Source organism: Lacerta agilis, chromosome 10 (assembly GCF_009819535.1).
Source record: "Lacerta agilis isolate rLacAgi1 chromosome 10, rLacAgi1.pri, whole genome shotgun sequence".
Classification (NCBI taxonomy): domain Eukaryota; kingdom Metazoa; phylum Chordata; class Lepidosauria; order Squamata; family Lacertidae; genus Lacerta; species Lacerta agilis.
The window spans coordinates 23,200,248-23,225,502 of NC_046321.1; the positions used below are offsets into that span (position 1 = coordinate 23,200,248).

Genomic DNA, 25,255 nt, shown 5'->3' on the forward strand with positions numbered 1-25,255 from the left:
GTCTTGCGAGTTTTTCGTTGTGCGAGGCATTCGTCTTGCAGGGTACCACTGTATTTGGAGAATGTTTAAATACTGCTCTAGAAGGGACTGTAAATCTCCAGACAGCTAGCAATTATTGTATGAGAACACCACATTCTGTCATGGGCAACATTTGCTCCCCCAAAATCCCCATCTGAAAAATCTGGTGAGAAAAGTAGGCTATCAGTCTGGCCTGTGGGGGGAAAATCATATTTGACTGACTGGTAGGATATGCTCTGAATTTGAATGAATTCATGAAGACCTCTCCTCAAGTAGTGGGATGACAGAAGAGCTCTGTCACCCAACATGCATGGGAGCTAGGCAGTTACCTGAGAACTTGCTGCCTTTTGGAGCAACTCCTTGTGTCTTGTTTTTAGGCTCTCAACTTCATAGAGCATTCAATCAGCTGCAAGGAGAAGCTGAATAAGAAGAACAAAGCTGGTGCAGCTTTCACCGATGATGGTTTTGCCATGGGTGAGTTCAGGAACCATATTGAGTCTTCTTGCATGGGTAACTATCATAAATTGCAGGTTTTGAGGTTTTATATGGAAGGGGCCATAGTTCAGTGGTAGAGCACATGCCGTGCATGCAGAAAGTCCATGTTTAATCCCTGGTTTCTCCAGTCAAAAGGATCTGGGCTTGTGGAATTGCGAAAAGGATATATCTGCTTGAGATCCTGGAGAGTTACTGACCGCCAGAGAACTGTTCTAGGTGGTTCAAAAATCTGACATGTATGAAGTATCTTCATACGTGAGCATATATAGCTCTCAGCTAAGTGTATTCAAAGTGCGCCCGACAAGATAGTTATACAGAAAAGATGCATCCTTAGCTAGGTGGTCAGTGAGCAGTGTTGAGGTGAGGGGGGGGGGTAGAGAATCGAGTTTTTCCCCATGGATCCAGTTACAGGTAGGTAGCCGTGTTGGTCTGCCATAGTCAAAACAAAACAAAACAAAAAATTCCTTCCAGTTGCACCTCAGATCTGAAGAAGTGTGCATGCACACGAAAGCTCATACCAAGAACAAACTTAGTTGTTCTCCAAGGTGCTACTGGAAGGAATTTTTTGTTTTTTATTTTGTTTTTCCCCATGGAGTTACCTCAGCGGATGATGATTGAGTAGGCTTTGCTTTCTTCAATCGGTAATGGATTTTGCAAACATTCAAGTGCTTCTGGCAAATGTCACACAGGTGAAGTTTCTTCTCTCACACTGTTATTGAGTGGACCCAAAGCAGATTGGGGAGAGGATTTTGAAAAATGGGCCCCTTGCCACCCTTTTCAATTTTTCACCGTACTCTCTTCCCCTATGAGCAGAGATGCAAACTTGATCATGAACCTTCTTTGGGCAGAAAACCAGCTTTTAAAAAAATGTAAATGAATAAATATTGAAATGTACCACTATGTAAGCCTTGTATAACAAGCATACAACTCTGAAGACTTGTAGAGAGGGGGGAAATAGAGCTGGTGAGAAGATGATTCTGATATTAATGATCAAAGGCCAATTTGAGGTGCATGTGCAGAATACGTTTGTAAATTTTTACTGCTTTGAAGAATGGGGTGCTTAACTTGAACGACTTGTTTCTTTGTTTTTGTTTTTTAATCTGCAGGTGTAGCTTACATTCTGAAGCTTTTGGACCAGTACCAAGAATTTGACTCTCTCCATTGGTTCCAGTCAGTTCGAGAGAAATACGTGAGAGAGATCAGAGCATTAGCAAAACAACAGAACGTTCAATCAGCTGTCCAAGATGAAAAGCTGCTACAGACTATGAACCTTACTCACAAGCGACTGGAAGTTTGTTTGCAGGTATCGGTCTCTGTCACAACGCATTTAAGAATATATAAAGCTGCCTTGTACCATATCACATCATCCATGTTGCTTAGAATTATCCAACGTGACCAGCAGTGGCCCTCCAGAGTTCCAGGCAGGAGTCTTCCCCAGCCCTACTTAGAAATGCCACTCTTTTTGATAACAAAGCTACAGCTTTCCCCCTAACATTTAATTAGTGGGCATCACACCTGAATCTACCCTTCCATGAAACCCTTTAAGCGTGAAAATAGGCTGCAGTTAAGCAGAGAGAGTGGCAATCTGTACATGCACCTTTACAACTAGCTGATGATAGAAATAGTTATTGTGGAAGGAAAGTTCTGCAGGATCATTTAAAAAACAAACCTGCAGAGACAAAGTGGAAATGTCCAAATTACTAGTACTGTGTCAGGTATGAAGCAGATTTTGATTTTGAAAGTGTAGTTCTGCCTTTCCCCGTATTTGATCAATAAAAAACCAGTGCAATTGATAGTGCAGATAAAAATTAGGAAGCACTGTAATTGTCATTTAGGGGGTTTCTGGTATCAGTGCACTTTAATCAGGTACTGTGAAGATTCTCATTCTGTGGCATGCTAAGACTTGCTGAGAATTTCTTTAATTTTTCATAGGAGTTTGAACTGCTTTATTTCTCACTAAGCAGCGCAAGGATCTTTTTTAGAGCTGATAAAACTGCAGCAGAAGAAAATCAAGAGAAAAAAGACAGAGGTTAGTAAAAAAGAAAAAATCTTGTTTCTGGGAAAGTCATGTTTGTGGTTAAAAACAAAAGCACTGTAAAAGCAGTGCTGAGAATATAAAATTCTTGTGATGTTCTACCTCTTTTGTATTTCAGAAGAACCAGGAAAAACAAGCAATGGGGACCTGTCCAACTCTAGTTCTGCAGATCCTGTTGTGAAATGAGAGCCTTGGTATGCCTTTTGGTTCTGTATGATGTAATTGTGCAACCCCAAATTTGTAAAAGTGTACTGGTGATCACTAAGAATAACAGTTACGCTTAAGCTGAAATTACTCCCTGTGTTCTGCAGATCTTTTGGCGGTCTTGGAAAAATGTTCATTTCTTTAAACTGCTCTCACGTTGCCAGGGATAATATCACACTGGTATTTAGCACTGTGGTATTGGTCCCTCCATGATGTGATTCCCGATTACTGGGGGCAGAGCAGATGGCGGGGTGGTGGTGGTGCAGAACAGGAAGAAAACTGGTGGATATTGGCATGATATTTTAAACAGACTTTATATATGTATATAGTTTAAATTCCATTAATATTCCATTGTTTTTTAATCAATTCTGTCTGTAGTCCGCCTTGAGTCCCCTCAGGGAATAAGGTGGCATATTAATAAATATATCACCATCATCATCAGAGTGGCTTTTAAGATAAACTTCTGCTCTACCAAAATAGCTAGTTTGAGCAAAAAGAAAAGAAGCAAAACTAGCAGGTAATTGGTGCAGCCCTAGTTAGACAGAATGAAGTGCTATAGATTCCTACCTGGTTTGTAAGGAATCACCATTGTATTTGCCATCTCTTATTGCAAAGGAGGTTAATATGAATTGTTGGGAGCTGCTTAACATGTTTAAATTGTTAAAATACGAGCAGAATATGCAATACATCTTCAACTCCTTTTTTGCTTTCTGTTTTATAGACATACAGAGCAATGGTGATTTGTTGAAACAGATGGGACCAAACTGGCATGGAACTTTTCACCTTCTAAATCTGATAGTGACCCAGAAGTGCCATGAACTGTAGAGTAATCCATACTCTCACAACTAAAAAAAAAATTACAGTTCATCCTTTCTGTTGACGTTTCACTGAAATCTTGTTTAGCCTAATGTATTATTTTTGTCAAGGAGATCCGGTGTCTTATTTTGATTCAGTTCAATAACTTTTTAAAAAATATTTTGCGTTTGATTTAATCACAACCTTGACATTGCAGTTGCTGCTTAATTCTGTCTGTATTCACTTCAGCACTAATGTCCCCATTTAAAAATCTGTCATAGTTCATAGACCTTTGGAATCCAAAGAACATGCCAACTTAAGAGGGCCAGTCTCTGTCTTTCAGAGACTGACACTGTACAAACATGTAAATTTAAGGCACTTCTCTGTTATAATAAACATTCATTGTCATTTCTGCTTTTTTGACCTCTAATTTGGAAATCCTTAGTTTAGGGCATCCCATGTGCCTGAATTGTGCAGTGCTAACCAAACTAACATGGTCTTGGTGACTCATAAAAACAAACATCTGTAGCCTTCATTGGGGTCTAAACTCATGTACATGCTTTGCTTCTGTGAATATATACATATGTACAGTGCTATGGCTTTCTTTGTGAATATAGAATGGTAGTTAACTGCACTCTGAACATTTTTCATCATGTAAACCAATTTAATAGGTGAACAGTTTTAAGTCTTCAATGTGACTTCCAGTTTACATTTTTTTTTTTTTTTTGAGCAAGTAGTAATACATTCCTTCTGGTGCCATGGCATAGGATCTTATACTTCATCACATAGTATGTACATGTGATGGGTTAAAATTGTGAATACCTGCAGCTATGTTAAAAGCAAAAACAGCAGCACTAAAAAGATACGGAGGTACTATTTTTCCTTTACCCTTTCCACCTTTAAATGCTGTTTTCAAACATGAAAGCAACACCTATGGCCACTTTTTCATAGGCTCAGTTTGCAAAAGCCAGAAATAAAGGGAAGTCGTCTTTTCAAATTCTTATGCATGGTTGAATTGTCAGGATCCTCCTCTTCATGAATTAACAGGATATGGACCTATAAGCCTCTTCCTCTAACAGAAGAACAAACCCCGGGAGCATACATTTCGTAGGCTTAAAATGACTGTTAATAATAAGCTTATCTAGCCTAGCAGGAATGGTAAAATGGGTCAATACAGCAATGCTATCTTAATACTTTTTGACTGTGCACTTGTATGTTTGAGTCGTGCTACATGTTGTCATTGAAAAAAATTTGACCAGTCCCATCTGAATCAGTTAGTTCAAAATCTCAGGAAGGAAGGGGACCAAATATTAACATGTCTTGCTCTAATTCATTTTGTTTCATTATCTCAGGTTTCTTTTGTTCTGTTTGATATTCTGTACATACTGTTAATAAATGTAACTTTGGAAAGTGGATTTATTTTACTTTGTGTGTACCTAGTCTGAGACTGGTTTTAGTTTTCATAAAGCAGCTAAAAAGTTGCATCTTTCAGATGGCATATTGACACCAGAAGAAGAGCCTGAGGTTTTATAGTGCAAACGCTATAGTTCCATGCTTAGGAAGAGTTGTTAGAATGTTTATGTCCTCTTTTCTGAAGCCAGGACAAGTTAAGCGACCATAGTTCCAAACATTCACACCATTCAGTTTAGTTCAAATAAGACTTTACTCTAGCATTATTGCTAAATAGTTGCATTGCAAAATGTGGACCCTGCTTGTTAACATTAAAAATATCCACCAGGGTCAGGGAATCAGGTGAACTTCATTAGAGCTGGCTCTGTTCTTGAATGTTACTTGAATTTAAGATAGTAAACCCAGAACATCTCCCACTACAGTACTGCTCATCCCAGAAGCATCAATGTCACACTGGTAAGATCATACAGACAATAATAGGCTTAGTTTGGTCCTTGTATGGAGAGCCATGCAGTCTTGACATCTGCTTTCTTTTCTAAGTCACACAAGTGCATCTCAGGCTGCCTCCACCTAGGTTATAAACACACACCCCCCACTGAACTGGGCTTACTCTTGAGCAAGCCTCCTTCGTGTTAAACCTAGAAGGGCACTAACCCAACCTTGTAGATCAGTATGAAAAAGAAAAGGTTTAGTTGGCTCATGTGAGCGGCTGAGACTTATGAGGAGGTTAAGGCATGTAGCTGCTAGTCTACCTGCCACCTCATTTTAGGGCAGAGTGCCTGCTTTACTGACTCTACAAGTATGGTCCTTGCAAAAATGGTAGGCACTTAAGAGATATTATCTAGAGTAAGCTTTCAGTATTAAAGTATAAAAATAGATAATAGGAAAGTGATTTATCAAATAGATCTGTAAACCGCCTAGCTCAAAATAGTGTTCCTGTTATCCCTCTTAGAAGTACAACAGAGCCTAAAAACTTCACACAGAAGCAAACACATTTAACTATCACTGGTAGCCATCAGTAAGTGACCATGCTCGTTGCTGGGAAAGAATTTCAAAGATTGTCAGTTTACCACACCAGAAATCCAGACCAAGCTCTCCACATGCTATCTCTTAAGTACTCACATTGGATAGTTGAGAGAGTGTGGGCTATTATGTGCAACACCACTTCTACTTTTAAAAAAATACAGCTTATGCTTCTGACTCCTCCTGCCCATCTCCCTGTACTGTGTTGTCCTCTTCTGACTGCTCATTCAAGAGCACGAACTTCCCATCATTGGTTAGTGGCACAGATGACATTAACTGAGCTAGTGCTTCCGGATCCTGCAATGAAAACACAACGAGAGTCAGTGGAATAGTTATCCAACGGTGTGCAATTGTGTGTCATTGGGGGGCCTCAGTTGTTCTCAGCAACCTAATTCATTGCCTGCTTTTAAAACAACACTGGACCGCACTGCTAAAATGAGTTCTAAGTCAAGATGATAAAACAGTGAATTGACAAGACTAGATTAAAGCAAGCTTCATTCCACAAGAAGGATCCTTGTGTGCTTTGGATTGGCTATATAGTATGCTGCAAAAACAAAGTTGAAATTGCAGCTCATTTTCAATGTGCCGACACCCAGGCACACCATCTATGTGGGCCTGTGCCCCCCCCCCCCAGTTCTGTGGCAGCATCAGAGCACAGGCGTGCATAGCATGGTGACATCGTGCAGCTCTGGGCCCCTCAAATCGCAGGAGCAAGGTGACACACCTGCCAACACCTGTGTATAGCTAAAATGGTATTTGTATACTCTACCTTAGTGGGTTGATATTGTGAGCTTTATGGGTACAACATGCTCTGCTAATCAACGTGTACAGTACTTGAAAAATGCAGAGAAACTAATAGTTAAGTCCTTTGTCATTCAATTTATGTTTAACTGCATTTTATTTAATGTTGGTGCAGAAACTTGCATTTCTCAATACGTACAGGAAGACCTGAAATGGATCCAAACAAGTAACAGCAGAAGAAAAACCACAGATGGTTAAGGTTCCTGTTTGGGTGACAGGTTAACACACAACTTGAGGCCCAGACTTAATTTATAGTACCTGCATTACCTCTGTCATGATTTTTTCATCATCCACGATTGCTTCCTGCCTCTGTCCCATTCACTGTATTGTTCTGGGATCCCCAACATGGCACCATGGCCTCCTGCCCCTTACAATTTTTACTTCCCCTCTTTCCTTTCTTTTTAAGCACAGGTAGGACTGAACTGGCTGGAAAGCAAAGTGCTGGCATCCAGGCACCAATCAGAGGCCAGAGTTCAGGCTTAAAAGCAGGATTCAGTACTGTATAGATAGGAAGGGTGAAACATTACCTTGCGAGCTTCAATTATTTCTTTCCCGAGGTTTATTGCATAACAAATCTGCAGAAGAAGCAAGAGATCAGACTTAGGAATTTTTTCTGTTATCCTAGGACCCAGGTTAGAGCACCAGAAAATCAGAAGCATGTGGTAGCAGTTCCAGACAGTAAGCTGAGACCAGGGGATAGGCTTTGTGGAAGTTTAGCGAGTTGCTTGCCAAACATGTATGGCGAAGCAGGGCAGCACAAGGTAATAGCAAATAAACTCTGATGTTTCTCTTTCAGAATCTTATTTTTCTATAAATGTGGTCACAACAGGGTTAAGCAAGTGGGCAATGGATCAAGGGAATTGCTAAGGAATATTTGGGGAGTGTGTGTGCAAACTAAGCAAAGCAAATGGACTCAACTCACTAAATGCCCACTTAAGACTTATTATGGATGACTACAATTAGAACAAAATGTATTCTAAAAACCATGCAACGAAACGCATCTCCAGACCTTTTCGCCTTCGGTGTTACTCTCAAATACATAAGCGCTCATGGACTCTTCGCCTGGGGACTCGGAGATGGGAACCACAAACCCAATCAGTCTCTTGTTTTCTTGATGAGCAGCAAATTGTGTCACACTGGCAAGTTCAAACTGGAAAACAGGTTTCACAATTTTAAAGACTTAAAGCAGGTAAACATTTCCTAGCTGGCAACTTGGCATTTAAAGCCTTAACTGACATTTCTGTACTGTGAGAAATGGAAGAATATACTTACACTTGTCCTCGTAACTTGGGTTTGCGGATCTATTAATCTGTTGTTAGTGTAAAGGGAAGGGGGAAAAAATAGATTAGGTCCCCTTCACAAGATTTAACAGTAGAGAAAGTACAGGAGCCCTAATCTGGCTCAAGAAAGTTGGGCCTAAAGCTGACACATCTTCACATGCTACTTGTGAGAAAAGGGAAAGTGAGTAGAGATGGCTAGATGCCATGCCCTTTTCCAGATTACTCCATTCCCACAACTGGGGAGGGGAGGGGAGGGGAGCAAGTGTTCCTTTTCAATTTTGCCTCTCCAACAAGCATTCTGTGGCTGCTAAACATTCTCAGTCTTCATTGATCTATTTAGTTTTTAAGGTTGCCCCCTTAAGGTCCCCCCTCCAATCCTTAATTATTTTAACCCTTCAGCAAGTTAACTTAGGCTGATGATAGCCATGATCCTCTTCTCTTTATTTATTCCCACCCACTCCCTGGACTGTACAGTGGTACCTCGGGTTAAGAACTTAATTCATTCCAGAGGTCTGTTCTTAACCTGACACTGTTCCTAACCTGAGGTACCACTTTAGCTAATGGGGCCTCCCGCCACTGCCGCACAATTTCTGTTCTCATCCTGAAGCAAAGTTCTTAACCCGAGGTACTATTTCTGGGTTAGTGGAGTCTGTAACCTGAAGCGTCTAACCCGAGGTACCACTGTATATGCAAAACCACATACATGCCAGACCTTAAAAGTGCAATATGAAAAAGCAACATGATGGTTTTCTATTATGTCATGCCACTATGCCTCATCCTACAACAAAAAGCTTTCCTTCACTGTGGTCCTTAGCTCTCCACATGTTGTATGGCAGCTCATTACTCCTGACCACTAGCCACGGCCGAAAGCACTCCAACAGCACTTGAAAGGTTACCAGTTCACTATCACTGTTGAGAGATTCTCTGATTGACCCTTCCATGCTAGATATGCTTCCTTGGAAGCAAGTATTTCAGAAACTAGCGTTATTGGTAACACTTGAAGCTGGATTCAGTGACAGTTACTTCCAAAAGAGGTAGGGATTAAAGATGCTGTAGCCAGTAAGAACTAGGAGTTGAATCCTAATGAACAGAAGGTCCTTGGATCCAGCAAAGGTTCCTAATAACCAGGGAAGAGGAGCTATTCCCTCTCACATCAGCCAGGGACACCTAGGCCTCTGGAGGGACACAGGGGAGCAGGACATCAGCAAAGGTTATCTCCTCCCACTGCCCTTAGCAAGTACCAAGAGTAATCCTTTTCATGAGTTCCAGCCCGTTCACAGAATCAGCTCACAGATTCATCAGACCTCAAATCAACAAAGATCATGCAGAAGAAGAAAAAGCAAGGAAGTTCTGCTTACTTCAAGTCGTTGCTGGTGACCAAGAGGTGGGACTCCGTTGTACGGAAAATGTTGTGGATGGCCCGAGCCGCCAGCACCTGCCTCATTGCTTCGTAGATCACCTCAACCGTGTGGTCGGATCTGACCGCCATCGATCCTAGAAAACGGACTACAAACATCTGCTGCAAGAGCGAATCTGGGGAAAGGAAATAAAAAAGAGAGAGCAGAGCAATTTTCTCCTTGTTCATCCTGCCTCTCGAGTTAATAGGACATCTGATTTTACCCCCTTCTATGCTGCTTTCTCTTCTTCAACATGAATGTTCTCATGGCAGGTTCCCATTTATGGATGCTCACTTCTTGATTTCAAGCAGTGATGGGAAAGTGTGAATGGGTCGCAGTTCTAATCTTGTAGGGCAGAGATGCAGAACTTCTGGCCTTGCTTGTATTCTTGGACTCCAGCTCCCATCATCCCTAACTACTGGCCAAGCTGGAGGGCACTGATGGGAGTTGGAGTCCAACAACAACAAAGGGTGCTAAATGTTTCTATTATCACCTTGCCCCCTGCTTTTGAGCACTCAGAAGCATTTGGCCATCAGCAGGAATGGGGGTTGGTGGGCGTTCTTCACAAGACAAACCAGGGATGGGGAAACCTGTGGCCTTCCAGATGTCGATGCCACAGCCAGCATAGTCAAGGATGGTGGAAGTTGTAGACTAGCAGTATCTGGCCACAGGGTCTCCTCTCTTTGACGCAGACCATGGTCCAACCCAGGCTTCCTCAACCTCGGCCCTCCAGATCTTTTGAGACTACAATTCCCATCATACCTGACCACTGGTCCTGCTAGCTAGGGATCATGGGAGTTGTAGTCCAAAAAGATCTGGAGGGCCGAGGTTGAGGAAGCTTGGTCCAACCCAAAAAGTCTCTTTGCTCCATAGCAAACAGCTGGGGCACCATTTGTGACTGAAGAGTTTACCCCATGGATCAAATTTACAATAGACCTTGTAATTTTAGACAGCTTTTGGGCTCAACAAGACTAAAGTTTATGAACAGCAATCCCCAGTCAGTTCTCACCTGCCTCATCCTCTTTCTTGTCATCTTCTGACTCTCCAAATGGGTTTGTGCGCCTGTTAAAATACACACAGGGCAGGAGTTAATGGCTACATGGCCAACCTGAGAAAATGAGGCAAATGCGAAAGGGAGCACTTTGTCAAAATCTCACTGGCTGTACCTGCCACCCCTGTTCTGATCCAGGAACTCCGTTGCGGGAAGCACAATGTCAAACTGAATTGGCGTTCCGGGCGCAATTAACTCAGTGGGTTCTGGAATGCTGGCTGGCTCGTTTGGGGCTGCCCAGTCATTCTGCATCTCCACATTCTTCACATCCTGGCTAAAGCAAAAGCAGAGAGACAGAGAAGATGGCCCCATATGAGAAAGACAGCGCTGTGAGAGCTGGAAGAGAGGGAGGATTCTTAGAAATGAAAACCTGGGTGAGAACGGACAGGTGAGCATTCAGCCAGGGTCTGAGCTGACATTTAAACATCCTCACCACCAACATCCAATTTTGGATAGTTAAAATGTGTTTTAAACAAGGAACTAAGACATAATAATCAGGAACTAAATCATAATGCAAGGGTGGGGGTCCACTTTTACAGGACAATCCACCTGTCAATCACATGACATCTCTTGATGGACAGGTGGGTTGTACTGCCCACCTGTCAAAATCCCTTGTGCGGGGTTCTCAAGCGCCAAGAGCCACCTAATGCATTTATGTCGGCTACCACCATCTGTCTCGATGCAATGCACAACAAAATAAACAACATCAATATTATAATCCCCATACAAGAAAGGAAAAGATGAGAATCCCAACGATAACAGATAAAATGAAAGAACACAACCCACTGAAATAAGGCACCGGCAATGCATCTTTAATAGGTGCTGGATGTTGTTACTGTCGGCACTTGTCTAAGATCTGCAATAAGGTTGTTTACCCAGAGTTGGGACTGCTTAAGATCCAATTTGCACATGAAACTGCATGATACAGGTAGCAGTTATCTACCATGTGTAGATTAGAATGTAACAGCTGAACTATCCATTCAGGAAACTTGTGGAGCAGCCTTTCATGTAACGGACCACTTCAGGGGGAACACTTGCTCCCTCTGTCAAAACTGTGATGCTTGCAGAATACCACCACGTCGAAAGTTAGACTGGCCTTCCTTCTTCCTGAGGTGCTAATTTTCTTTGCGCAAGGAGCATCCATACACCTCCAGACTAAGATGGCTAAAATGTTACCTGGGGGGTTGATTTTCCTGCTTCTTCCCAAAGCTTGTGATTGGCGTCACGGCTTGCAGCGCTGTCTGATTCAGTCTGATGGCAACGGCCTGGAGCAAAGCAGAGGCACAGCCTTAAAGGAAGTTGTGCGATATTGCCCAAGCAAGCAAACATTGAATCAGAGATCTTACTGTATTTGGGGTGGGGGGACTTGTTTGAATTATCAAAGCATTTCATTTCAAAGCCGCCTACTCACTTCGGGATTGTCGGTAAGATAGATCTGCCGAGAGATGTTGTTGATTGCACATATCCACTAGAAGAGGAAAAGAAAGAGAAATGCCAGAGATTTCGGTTTAGTTCTGGAATTTTAATTTCTTTAATAGAAACAAAGCGAAATGTGTTTACCTCCTCATATTCTTTCTTGCTTTCTGCCTGAAGGGTTATCCCTCTGTAAAAGAAAACAAAAACCACCCCATCATTTTCTTTCCTTGCCCCATTAGAGGATTTTAAGCAGAGACTACATAGCCAACTAACAGGCCACCTACATTTCTATTCACCTTTCTTGATGGAGCTAGCAGAAGGCAGTGCAAGGACTCCCAGAAACTCAGTGGAACTTCCTCCACCCCCCACCCCAATTTTTTTTAGGTAACTAGAGACCTCCCTAAAGGTGATGCTTATGTTGCTCAAGGCAACTCAGTTAATGCAGCCAGACTGAAAGATGGGTAGGGTAGTTGTTCCCTAGCAGAAGACCCAAGACACATACGGTTTCCCTGTAGGAGTGGTGATCTGAAAGCAGTAACGTCGGTCTTCGCAGTCGACTGCCATCACAGAGCAGTTGTCCAAATCCTGGATCAGTCCCCCGGCAACAGCTCCCCTGGGCTGGCACATCAGGTTCCCACCTTGAGTGAAGAAGTACAGTCTGTCCCAAGTTGTAGTCACCAGGCCTGTTTTGCTGTAGGAAAAGACCAGAGCTTCGACGTCACCATCACACCAGCAGCAAAGCAGCAGGATTCACTCCCTCCCCACAGCTGAAAAATAATCCTTTCGGGAAAGGGAACTGAGCAGTGTGTGTTTTCTAAGGTCAAATCCCACCCATCCCCTTCACCGCACACATTTTAAGACTCCTGCTATCTTTTTGTAATGTCAACAAGGCATCTTGTGGGACTTGAATTTTGTATTGGGGCAGAAGCACGTGCAGGAACTTTCCATTATCCCACAGTACAAGGGACATCATGACAGCTACTATTCTCTGCTTTTAATCTCTTTTAGCTCTTTGGTTTTCTGGCGCTGCTGCATCGTACATTTTTTGGGGGGAGGGGACATGTGATTTGCATATGCAGAAGCCAGGTTCAATCCTTAACGACATCTCCGGGGTAACAGGAAAGATCTCAGGCATCAGCACTTGAGAAAGACACAGAGAAGGCTGGCGAGAGTTCTGAGGTCCAGAAAGGGAGGTGTGGAGGGCCACATAACACAAACACACCCCAGAGCTGAGGTACTACCGTGTTTCTCCTAAAATAAGACACCATCTTATTTTTTTTTTCCTCAACAAAACACAGTATGGCTTATTTTCAGGGGATGTCTTATTTTAACCGCGTCGCATCAGTATGCTGCATAGCCACGCCTCTCCAGGCTGTTTTAATGGGAAGTGCCACGTCACTATGGCTTATTTTCGGGGAACGGCTTATATTTCGCAGATGCATAGAAATCCTGCTATGGTTTATTTTATGGCTATGTCTTATTTTAGGAGAAGCACGGTAGATGTAGCATTCTACTTTTAGGAACCTTAGGTCCCCATTTTGAAAACCCACTGAACTAGCTAGAGCACTAGCCCATCTACCATGCTAAGACATGACTCCCTCCCAGGAAATCTTCCTTACTTTCTAAGGTTAAGGTAGCCAGCCTTCTGAATCAGGTTTCTGTTGATGAGAGGCGACGCTGCGTCGAAGTCAGGCGTGTACACCGATTCGCCAACCGAAAGCAGATCTTGCTGAGATACCCGCATAGCTTCTGCCTCAGTGTCCAACTCTCCCTGTACACTACAGGAGAGAATAAACATCAAAGCGCTCCATGGCCATAGCCAACAAATGCAGAGCATACATTTCCCTTCTTTTTCTTTAGAATATTTTATTAGTTTTATAATAAAATGGCACGGACGAACTGCAACAAAACCTACAGAGGGTTACACGCATATATAAGTCACCTATAAGGAACTGAGCAGGAACACGGTCAAATAATGGGTTCATTCAATGAACCACCACCAAGGCTTCAACTATCTGTGACACATCTTCTCCATACGTAAGCATGAGTGGCGGGAGGCCTGACATGAACAACCCTTCTATTTACCTAGCTGATATATGGGAACCACACCTTGTCAAAATGTGGTTTCTCAATACCTCTTCTGCGTTTCAATAGTTCAGAAAGAGTCAGATCCCAAGCTTTCCCTCACCATCTCATCGGAGATGCACAATGTATTAGTAATACTTTGTTAAAAAGTAGTAACAATTTATTAAAAATTTATTAAAATTTACATGTGAGCTCCCGTTGCTCGGTCCCAGCTCTTGCCCACCTAGCAGTTCGAAAGCATGTCAAAGTGCAAGTAGATAAATAGGTACCGCTCTAGCGGGAAGGTAAACGGCGTTTCTGTGTGCTGCTCTGGTTCACCAGAAGCGGCTTTGTCATGCTGGCCACATGACCCTGAAAAACTGTCTGCAGACAAGCGCCGGCTCCCTCGGCTAGTAACGCAAGATGAGCGCCGCAACCCCAGAGTCGGACATGACTGGACCTAATGGTCAGGGGTCCCTTTACCTTTACATGTTTATTAAAAATGTAAACTAACAATTTATTTAAAAAATATTAAAATTTACATGTTTCTCCAGGCATTTAAAATGAGACAAGCGTAAATGTTAAGAGTGCACTTTCATGAGTGTTTTTTTTTTAATCCTAGAAGCAGCAACATGTTTTTCTAGATACACTTACATCATCTGGCTGCCAGGCTGATGCCAGACTTAGAGGGGGGGGCGCTCCTTGACAGGGTGACAATGATAAGGCCCCTACTCCCTAACCAGGACTGAGAGCAGCCCTGCCTAGGGCAGTCATGGGCACCACAGGTTCTCTCAGCCATTGCTCTGACAGTCACAGCACCACTCACTATCCTCCACTGGGCGCCAGGGAACACTTCAGCCATGTACGGGTAGCAATACTTTTGAACTGGGGCGAAGCTGGACTCCCATTCAAAAGCAGCCCCGCTGCCAAATTCACTGAAGGCTGTGGAGGGCGTCACATCTGGGTCAGGCAGGTGAGGGGTCCTTCCTAGCCATGGGGGCCCCTGGGCAGTGCCCCACCTGGCTATGACTGCTGGTGTCAGACCTCATGGTGGCTGCCAGTCACAGCACACTCATTCTCAGGGACGGCAAAAAAGAGCAAAACAGGCAAAAGCAAGCCGGAACGACCCATTACCTTTCAACCATGCTTGAGACTGAAGATAGAAAGCTGTCCATTTTTTTGGTGAACATCTCGGCTCCCTTCTTAAAAAAATTAATCTGAAAAATATAAAAAGAGGGAGAGCACACACTACTCCTGAATATTTTTGTCGGCAAACTCCCTGCAGCAACATGTGAGGGCAGGAGGAGGGACACTGGCGTTTATATGATCCAACAAACTGGCCTTTCATACTGGGAGTGAAGGGGCTGTTGGCTAGGGAGCAGGGTATATCAGGGGCAGGGAGAACTTTGGCCCTCCAGATGTTGCCGAACTCCCAACTCTCATCATCACAGGCATTTGGCCTTATTTGCTGGGACTGGTGGAAGTTCAACAGCATTTGGAAGAGCAACGGTTCCCCATCCCTGGTCTACATGGAGAACAAGACATGTGAACCTGCAACAAAATGTTGCTTGGTATGGGACACTCTGTTTAGGGTCCTTTCCAGTCAACCACGCCCTCTTCCAGGATTATTATTGGCACCTGTCTGTCTCGGGAGACAATGGAGGAGTTCGCCTTCAGGGGTAAAGTCAAACCGTTGGAGAGTTACAGAGCCTGCTGTGGCTGTGGAGACCGACACAGGAGAGACATGTAATGTCGCAACTGTGGCAGACGAAGGCGTCTGGTTTTGCTGCTACAGGTGCACCAGAGTGTTTCTTCTCTCTGCGCTCCTCTCAGTGTTTATTTCTCCTCTGGTCACTGCTGTGGACACACAACCTGACCGTCTGTCTCCAGGCACTGCAGTCGTCTGCAAGGGATTCCCACACGGCACGGTTGATGTGGCCAGCCTTCATGTCATGTTTGCTGTCAGCTTTGTGTCAGGGACTGGACTGAGGGGGACGAGACTGAGGAGGAATGGTGGAGACTGCCCCCAACCCTCCACCTGAACTTCCCAGAGAAGACGAAGAAGAAGAAGAAGAAAAAGAGTTTGGATTTGATATCCCGCTTTATCACTACCCTAAGGAGTCTCAAAGCGGCTAACATTCTCCTTTCCCTTCCTCCCCCACAACAAACACTCTGTGAGGTGAGTGGGGCTGAGAGACTTCAGAGAAGTGTGACTAGCCCAAGGTCACCCAGCAGCTGCATGTGGAGGAGTGGAGACGCAAACCCGGTTCCCCAGATAACGAGTCTACTGCTCTTAACCACTACACCACACTGGCTCTATTGAATTGAATTACAGCAGGGGTTTGAGGAAGGTCACAGCTCAGAGACAGCTGAACAGAAGAGTTGGGAGGTGTTGGGAGAAGGGGGAGACAGAGACAGAGCAGCCAGCTGTCACGTTACCACTGGAGAGCATATCTGACCCCCCTTCTCCTAGAACTCGGTGTGCATTGAAAGCTGAAGAGCAAAGGACTCAGAGACAATTAGCCCCTGGAAGCCCCTGTAAGGGGAAGTGCTGTTGCTAGGAAGGGAAGGGGGAGCTCAGTTGGAGCAATGCCATTTTTAAGAAAGTTGCATTCCCTCATCGTTCTCTGTGAATTATTGCATAAATGGCTTGGTAAGAACTCTTATTTTGGGATGGCCCGTGGGAGGGACCAGATTTCCCCCCGAAGCCTGACACTTTGTGACACGGGCCTGGTGCCTGAAGCCAGCTCCCCATAATAACACATCCTTGGGGATCCTGTCATCGTCCGTTCTGTGGACATGGCATCAGAGTATGGTGTGGATGCAGCCTTGGTCTGATGTGTCAGGGAGCACTGGGTTTGTCCTGCCAGCAGTTTTTAACTGAACCATACAATGCTCAGTGGTTTCCAAACAAGCTCAGCTGCAGCAAAGAAGGGTTTGCTGCCCAGCTGGGACACGTACCTGGGACCGCGTGTATCCCAGCATGGGCTCCAGCATGGCGATTCTCTTGCGGTACTGTAAAGCATTAAGGGCACAGTAATACTGTAGCGATGAGAGATGCTGCTTCCTCCGGGCACTGGCTACCTCTTTGGCAACTTCCGCCTTTAGCTGAACGACAAAAGGTTAGCAAAGGAACAGTCACGTGTCAGCTGATGAGCCATTGCAAGATGGGATCAGCAGTGCATTGAGCAGGCAGTTAAATGACAGCTAAGTGCCACTGAAATCACTGTGACTATAATACTACTACTACTACTACTACTACTACTATTTTATTATTTGTACCCCGCCCATCTAGCCAGGTTTCCCCAGCCACTCTGGGCGGCTCCCAACAGAATATTAAAAACACGATAAAACATCAAACATTAAAAACTTCCCTAAACAGGGCTGCCTTCAGATGTTTTCTACAAGTCAGATAGTTGTTTATTTCCTTGACATCTGAAGGGAGGGTGTTCCACAGGGCAGGTGCCACCACCGAGAAGACCCTCTGCCTGGTTCCCTGTAACCTCACTTCTCACAGAGGGGGAATCGCCAGAAGGCCCTCGGCACTGGACCTCAGTGTCCGGGCTGAACGACGGGGGTGGAGATGCTCCTTCAGGTATACTGGGCTGAGGCCGTTTAGACATAGCTGTCAACTTTTCCTTTTTCAGTGCCCTTATTCCAGCGCCGTTTCCCATTGAGAAAAAGGGAAAGTTGACAGCTATGGCTGTTTCCCAATGCAAAAAAAAAAAGGAAGGTTGACAGCTCTCCGTTTAGGGCTTTAAAGGTCAGCAACAACACTCTGAATTGTGCTCGGAAACCTACTGGGAGGCAATGTAGGTCTATCAAGACTGGTGTTATAGTGATTCATTATGAAGAGACTTGGGTGTCATTAACAGTCTGTGCACCACACCCTTCTCAGAATTGTACTTATCGTGTGGAAGATGTATATACACCATTCACCACATTGGGGTTATTTGCATATGCATAAAAAAGAACCTTTAGCTCTCCCCCCCCCCAAAACCCCCCCATCTCAAACATCCTATATTTGCATTTAGGAAAGGGCAATGGTGAAGTATCTGCTTTACACACAAAATACTCCAGGCTGAGCACTTGTGATCTGCAGGGGGTTTCTCTGAAATCTTGGAGAGCTGCTGCCAGTCCGAGTAAACAATATGGAGCTAGATAAGGCAGCTTCTTATGTTCACAGAACTGTACCCTGTTGAGGACTTTTCATTACATAAAATTCATCTTATCAAATGTGCCAAGGTGTTGGAATATCTTACCTTTTCATTCTCTCTCTTTTTGGGTAGCCTGCTGTACTTTGCCATAGAGACGTCGTGCTCTGCAAGCATCGAAGGCACAGTTTAGCATCATCAGTCATGCACACCGTCAGCAAAATTTCAGTCAAATGAAAGAGCAATGTGAAAACATACCATTGCTGGCAAGGCTGAAGAGATCCTTCAAAGTGCTTACTTCTAGGAAAAAGCAGAAGGCAACAACAAAGGGCTTGCGCATCAGTGCAAAGTTTTTGTGAGATGACCAGAGATGTGCCAATTAAAACTTTGAACATTCACAGTGACCTTCTTCTCAAATTCCACATGCAAAGAAATGTGCCATGTATTTATTTCCTTAATCAGCCCAGAACTGCTTCAGTCAATTGTCCCATGTTCAGATTATGCAGCAGAACAGTGGCAGAAATCTTCTTTTTGCAGATGTTTAACTGGACTAGCAATCCTCCTTGAACAGTAGAAACACCACAATGAATAGGGATGGAGAAACCTATGGTGCTCCAGCTGTTGTTGAACTACAACTCCCAACATCTCTGAACACCAGCCATGCTGAATGGGGCTACTGGGGGCTGGATCCCAACAACACAAGCAGGAAGGCCACAGGTACTCCTGGTCTAGAAGCTGTCGCTGTTGCTCGGGTCTTAGCCCTAAGAACAGGGCCACCATCCCATCTAGGTCAGCATCCTGTTCTCAAGGTGGACATTCAAATGCCTACAGGAAGCCCAGAAGCAGGACCTGAGCACAGCTGTCCTGTGCAATTTGTAATGTCCGCCAAGCTTACCCAACTTATTTCCAAATAAGCATGCATGTGCTAGCACTTGCAAGCCCCACTGTGTTCAGCGTGTGGGGTGGCTGTTTTTAAACTCCCACGGAAGTCTACATAGGGGCGAAACCTCAACTAAGATGCGAAAGTTGTCTGGAGAGCAACTCCTTTGTTTCCTACTAAGGGCTCCCTGAGACAAATCAAATCACAAAAAGGTAACAGTGATGGGGTGGGAGCCACACCTAGAAGAAGATTTACCTGTAAGGTCTTTTTCACGGAACTGGATGATGGGGAGAACCATAGTGTCTGCGAGCTGCTTGGCCAGTTCGGTGTGCAGAATGTTAAGCTGAAAGACAGGAGGGCAGCCCATGCGTTTAGAAGGCAGCAATAACATCCACGGTACCCTAAATTCATTGTCAAATGCTTGAATGGAAAACCAAATGTGGCTCAGTAGGGCAGACAGGAAAGTTCAAATTCGTGCTTGACTGTGGGAACTTTAAAGCAAGAATGGGGAACTTGTTGCCTTCCAAATGCTGCTGGACTCCAATTCCCATTGTGCCTTACCACCATCCACGGTGGCTAAGGGCTGATGGGAGTTGGGGTCCAAAAACAGCTGAAGGGCCCTAGGTTGCCCACCCCTACTCTGAAGTACACTTTAGATGCTTGGATGTTACTCTCCACTTCAGCTCCCCGTCTCTGTGTAGTTAGTAATCATTATAGAAAAGTGAGTTGCCCAAATAGCTTTCTCTGAAGTGAGGAGCATTACATTACTATATTACAACAGTAGGCCAAATCAATACCATCTGATTATTAAGCTGGAGCCAATGTATTTAATTATTTTTCTTTAAATCCACACACATTCGTATGTATTTAAACAGCGTTTTCTTAAATTATTTGAAGCTATTTGCCTTCAAAGCCAACCTCTATTTTGAGATTCTTCAGTAGGGTTTTCCATAATAAATAATCCCATGTCACTCTCAAAAAAAAACCAACTCAATTAAGAAGATATCAAAAACACTTTATTTCTATGAAACATTCTTATGGGGAACTGAAATATCCACCACTGAATGACTTTGTCAGATTACATATTAAAAATTTAGAGCAGTCCAGGAAAAAAATCAATAGGTGAAAACAAGTCTCTTCACATGGTGTCAGATCTGCATTAGGGTTGCTCATGAGTAATCAGGCATGAGTCTCCACTGTCTTTTAACGGTTTAATGGTGCAGAGAATGTGAAAACATGGCCGTCCTAGTCACTCGCAGAATCCAGGAGTGCTGGTTTCCGGCTGTGACCCCAACATAAGAATTTTGGCACCCCAAAGCGCTGCTTCCCCGGTCTCCTTTTGACCCCTCTGTGCAAGTGGGGCGACTCGGAGCGAAACTCATGAGGCATGCTGGGGCTCTCAGCAGCATCTCCAAGCCCTTGCCTCACCTGGCTGTTCCCAGCTTGCCCCTCCCCACTGGAGGAGGTGTCGCTTTTCCTGCTTGTGGGTGAGTTTCCTGTGTTTTCTATGCATAGAAACGCATAGAAAACACAGGAAAATCACCCACAAGTAGGAAACGCATAGAAAACACAGGAAAACTTTCTCTAAGACGCTACATCTTCTTAAGAATCAAAGAAATAGAAACCATATATATCTTACACACTTCTCCCATAATAAACAAGCTGAGGAAGGCATCTACGCCGAAACGGGGCCCTGTCCTGGTCTCCCTGATCTCCAGTTGTCTCATTATACATCTGACACGCATCGTAGAAGCCCTTGCATCAATTTCTAAAAGACTTTCAAGAGAATTTTCAATGTGAAACTATTTTTTCATTTAAGACTGTAATTCTTAACAGGATTAACACTATATTTGTATTTACTTATGAGTAAACGCATCTTTTTGGTTGAAACTTCTGGCCAGAGTTCTTAATTATATTTATTTCAGTGTATTTTGTAATAAGAACTCCAACTTTATTTACGAGGGCAGTTCCCTGACACATGGATATTAGTAATAATATTAGTATCTGCCCATGCATTAGTGAGCTTTGATCATGGGGTGAGCCTTGCTAAAATTAGTTGTGGGCTGCCAAATACACACGGCTTCAGCTGAGAAGAAATGTCCCCATTTCTGAAGATTAAAGAGTTTACTTAAGGAGAGGCTTTGAAACAAGACTTTATATTTACTCTGCAGCCTTTTCCCGCAGGCTGGACTGCTTCGCTTATGCCCCTGCAAAATAAATGACTCAAACGAAACAGCTGCCGTCCCAGTTTTCAATTTTCACAGTGGAGGGTATCAATTCTTTATTATTAAAGGTATTGGCTTTCTTAACTGCATGGCTGGAACTGCAGGCAAACAAGGAGATCAAAAGGCAAGATTCCTAGACAGTAGTCGCTTATGAAGACGAATCTCCAAACAGGAAGAAGGGGACTTGATTAGAAGACCTGAGGCATGTTAGCAAATACCAGGCATGGAGAACCTTCTTCAGCCTGAGGGCCACAGTCCCTGTCGGTGGGCAGGGCCAAAGGCCAAAGTGGGAAGAGCCACTGAGGTGACTCTTACCTTTGGGCAGTCAGCCACAATATAGCCACACAGGAGCCAGAGGTTTTTGCACTGTCTGCCCACCACACCGCTCTCCTTCCAGGCAAGCAAAAGGCATTCTAATCATTTTTGTACAAGGGTAAATTCCAACCAGGCAAAACCCACAAGGAAGTTGTGGGCCAGGGCCAGGGAAGGGTGTCACCTGGGAAGGGCCCCGAGGGTCACTGAAACCCTGGCCAATGTAATTAGAGAAGATGGAAATATAAAAGGAAAAAACCAATAATGGAAAAGAGAAAATAAGCTTATTTGCAGATGACGCCTTGCTAACAATTGAAAATCCGTTAGAAAATATGCAGGTAATAGAGGCAGATTTGAATTTTTTTGGGGGAGAAACAATAGGCTTGCGAATTAATTGGTCTTGTTTCAACACTACAACATGGTGCTATTTTATGTTTATATAAAGCTAAGACTAAATAAGTTCTTCAGTGGGAGTGTATGCTTGAAATCATAGAATGGTAGAGCTGGAAGGGACCCTGAGGATCATCTAGTCCAACCCCTGCAATACAGGACTAGGCAGCTGTCCCCTATGGGGATCGAACCTGCAACCTTGGCATTATCAGCACCATGCTCTAACCAACTGAACTATAAGTCTATGTCACAGACTTAAACTAATTTAATGGTTGACTTCAATTTCTGTGAGGGGCTGTGGGGGTACGGCTATCTCAGTACTCTCACCAAACTACAAATTCAAGGATCCTTTGGGCAAAGCCAGGACAGTTAGCACTGGTATAAGCAATGATATTTACTTATGGTGTAGATATGTTCCAACATCCCTTGAATTGTGCATTTTGGCTGAGTGTGGTTAAGCAATGGAAACCAGCTGGAAAAGGGTGTGGAAGCCTAGGAAGAAATAAGATGCTGTACCGTGGCCTAATGCGGACTAGAATTCCCAGGGTTCAAGCCAAGAGAAGAGATGTTTTGTGTCTCCAGACAATGGGTGGAGAAAGGGAAAGGAAGACACCCCCCCCCCCCCGACTGTTTCTGCAGAGCTGGAAATATTGCATTATAAATTTAAGATACGCGCCAGAAAAGCATCCTGAAGGCAAACGTAGGCCAATCAATAACTTTAAACTATCTTTTTACTGCATTTGTGCATAGACCAAAACATCATTTTGAAGTACAAAGTGCATTTGGGCCAAGAAGAAACAGAACTCTCCCCCCCCACACACACACCCAAAGCCAATTCTAAACACTGGAAATGTTCAACAATGTTTGTTGTGCGCTTGGGAGTTGTTATTTCAAGAGCCTAGAAATATCAGAGGTTCAGCAAGCTAACACGGGTTGGCATGTTAAGTCTGCTGCAGCAAACACACAGAAGAGAAGTTGAATTTATTATGGCAACGTTCAGCTGGCTAGCACATACAGATTTACACACACACACACACACACACACACACGTGCGTAGAACAGAGGTGGGAAACCTGTGGCCCTACAAATGTTGCTGGGACTACAATTCCCATCATTCCTGATCGCTAGCCATACAGATTGGGCTCTGTGAAGACTCCACCACTAACTGGAGGGCATCTCCTGCTGCCCACCTCTGGTGTGTAAGAGAGGAAAAGTTGCAAAGGGTGGTTCAAAAGGCAGAAAGATGCATCCAATAACAACGATTCCAGCCAGAATAAGTTGTCCATCTTTAGTTTACATAAATTTAGCAAGAACTGCTAAATAAGATAAAGGGAACTTCAGGATTCTTCTCTCTCTCTCTGCTTCTCCTTCGCCTCATCATTTTACGAGCAGAATAAGACGAGGCCTTTTCTACAGACTATACAAAGCACAAACAGACCGCCCTTCACCACGCTCCCCCTTTGTAAATCTCAAGGTCGTCACAGCTTCAACGAGATAAACAGACACCATTAAAAAAAAAAAAAAACCTAAGAGAAAACTTGCTGGCCATTTGGATTACCTCGTCCACAACTTTTGAAAAGTACTGAAGGGTGGATATCACTTCTTCATCTCCTTTACCCAGGGCAAAGTTCTGCAAAGGAAATGAAAATAAGGCGTTAGGTTTCCAGTGCCTCCCGTGGAGTTCTATGGGATAACGTAAAAGCAACCTGCGGTATTGGACACAGATGTGCATCCTTCTTCCCTCTGTCATTGGCAAGATGCTTCTGCGCTCCAGCTGCTGGAAACTGCAAGAGGGGAGAGTGCTGTTGTGCTCATGTCCTGCTTAGAGGCTTCCCACAGGCATCTGGTCAGCCACTGTGAGAACAGGATGCTAGACTAGAAGGGCCACTGGCCTGGTCCAACAGGTTCTTCTTATGGTCTCCCCTTGCCCCACCCCCATTCTTGCTCCAAGATGCTGAGGCAAGTTTGACATCTCCAGCAACATAACTAAGCGAACCCCATAGAAACTTTTCATCTCTGCCATCTAATCTGCTGAACATGGAGGTTGCGCAGGGTAAGTCAGGCGTACCTGTTTCTCGTACGCCAGAAGCTGCTTGGAGAGCTGCTGGGTTGCCAGGCACATTTCATTCTGCAAGGAGAAAAGGTATTTCATTACTAATGATCACACACCAACTTAAAAGACTCCACTTGAATATTAGGCAGGCACTGTCTCTGTTGTCTTGCCAGCACCGACTGAAGATCTTCCTCTTTCAACCAGGCGCTTTAAGCTGAGATCTCTCCAAGCCTGCATCTGTACTGGAATTGTTTTGAAAGGTTTTTTGTTTGGTTTGTTTTATCATTTGTTGTCTGCCACCCTGGGCTCCTTTGAGAGGGACATCCGGATATAAATTTAATAAACAAACGAATGAATTAACAGTGCAATCTTATATGTGTCCATTCAGATGCAAGCCACATCGAGTACAGTAGGACTTACTGCAAGGTGAACTGTGCATCATACTGCAGCATAAGCCTCACTTGTCATCAACCTCACTTGCCAGTTCTGGGCACCACAGTTCAAGAAGGATACTGACAAGCTGGAACATGTCCAGAAGAGGGCAACCAAAATGGTCAAAGGCCTGGAAATGATGCCTTATGAGGAACGGCTTAGGGAGCTGGGTATGTTTAGCCTGGAGAAGAGAAGGTTAAGGGGTGATATGATAGCCATGTTCAAATATATAAAAGGATGTCATATAGAGGAGGGTGAAAGGTTGTTTTCTGCTGCTCCAGAGAAGCGGACACGGGGCAATGGATTCAAACTACAAGAAAGAAGATTCCACCTAAACCTTAGGAAGAACTTCCTGACAGTGAGAGCTGTTTGGCAGTGGAATTTGCTACCAAGGAGTGTGGTGGAGTCTCCTTCTTTGGAGGTCTTTAAGCAGAGGCTTGACAGCCATCTGTCAGGAATGCTTTGATGGTGTTTCCTGCTTGGCAGGGGGTTGGACTGGATGGCCCTTGTGGTCTCTTCCAACTCTAGGATTCTATGATTCTATAATGGGCACTACAGTTGCTACCCTCTGTGTTTCAGTTCATATTATTCATCAGGAGCACCAATATTTATGGACCAGCCTGCAAATTCCACACACCAGGTGGCTGTAGGGTCATGTGACAGACAAAAATTTCACCATAAATCATAAGATGGTGTTGGACTTTCAGAGGAAGAGAGGGGAACTAGCCCCGTTTTATATCAGGGGTGTGTGTGTGGAAAGAGTCTCTTCCTTGAAATTCCTGGGAGTTTACCTTAGTGAAGACCTCACTTGGCAAAACAA

At 44.1% G+C, this 25,255-nt stretch overlaps 2 protein-coding genes across 4 annotated transcripts in view; one reads left to right on the top strand and one right to left on the bottom strand.

The window, feature by feature from the left end:
• The window catches only part of WASHC4 (WASH complex subunit 4), a 44,812-nt gene extending 39,841 nt beyond the window's left edge, over positions 1 to 4,971 (top strand). Inside the window, exons 30-34 of the mRNA XM_033162323.1 lie at positions 396 to 492; positions 1,620 to 1,816; positions 2,446 to 2,542; positions 2,667 to 2,742; positions 3,474 to 4,971. Coding sequence (XP_033018214.1) covers positions 396 to 492; positions 1,620 to 1,816; positions 2,446 to 2,542; positions 2,667 to 2,734 — 459 coding nt within the window. The 3' untranslated portion in view covers positions 2,735 to 2,742; positions 3,474 to 4,971. The remainder of the gene's footprint in view (positions 1 to 395; positions 493 to 1,619; positions 1,817 to 2,445; positions 2,543 to 2,666; positions 2,743 to 3,473) is intronic.
• A 220-nt stretch (positions 4,972 to 5,191) lies between these two features.
• The window catches only part of APPL2 (adaptor protein, phosphotyrosine interacting with PH domain and leucine zipper 2), a 28,684-nt gene continuing 8,620 nt past the window's right edge, over positions 5,192 to 25,255 (bottom strand). Inside the window, exons 3-22 of one of the 3 annotated variants that reach the window (XM_033162325.1) lie at positions 24,019 to 24,078; positions 23,509 to 23,580; positions 19,279 to 19,366; positions 18,402 to 18,443; positions 18,252 to 18,310; positions 16,951 to 17,097; positions 15,124 to 15,206; positions 13,545 to 13,703; positions 12,428 to 12,616; positions 12,070 to 12,112; positions 11,921 to 11,977; positions 11,686 to 11,774; positions 10,625 to 10,783; positions 10,468 to 10,520; positions 9,420 to 9,594; positions 8,054 to 8,090; positions 7,791 to 7,931; positions 7,309 to 7,356; positions 6,147 to 6,277; positions 5,192 to 6,051 (exon numbers count right to left, since the gene is read on the bottom strand). In XM_033162325.1, the coding sequence (XP_033018216.1) occupies position 6,051; positions 6,147 to 6,277; positions 7,309 to 7,356; positions 7,791 to 7,931; positions 8,054 to 8,090; positions 9,420 to 9,594; positions 10,468 to 10,520; positions 10,625 to 10,783; positions 11,686 to 11,774; positions 11,921 to 11,977; positions 12,070 to 12,112; positions 12,428 to 12,616; positions 13,545 to 13,703; positions 15,124 to 15,206; positions 16,951 to 17,097; positions 18,252 to 18,310; positions 18,402 to 18,443; positions 19,279 to 19,366; positions 23,509 to 23,580; positions 24,019 to 24,078 (1,833 nt within the window). In that variant the 3' untranslated portion in view covers positions 5,192 to 6,050. Of the gene's footprint in view, positions 6,278 to 7,308; positions 7,357 to 7,790; positions 7,932 to 8,053; positions 8,091 to 9,419; positions 9,595 to 10,467; positions 10,521 to 10,624; positions 10,784 to 11,685; positions 11,775 to 11,920; positions 11,978 to 12,069; positions 12,113 to 12,427; positions 12,617 to 13,544; positions 13,704 to 15,123; positions 15,207 to 16,950; positions 17,098 to 18,251; positions 18,311 to 18,401; positions 18,444 to 19,278; positions 19,367 to 23,508; positions 23,581 to 24,018; positions 24,079 to 25,255 lie in introns of all 3 variants that reach the window. The other 2 variants (XM_033162326.1, XM_033162324.1) reach the window with 2 other exon arrangements.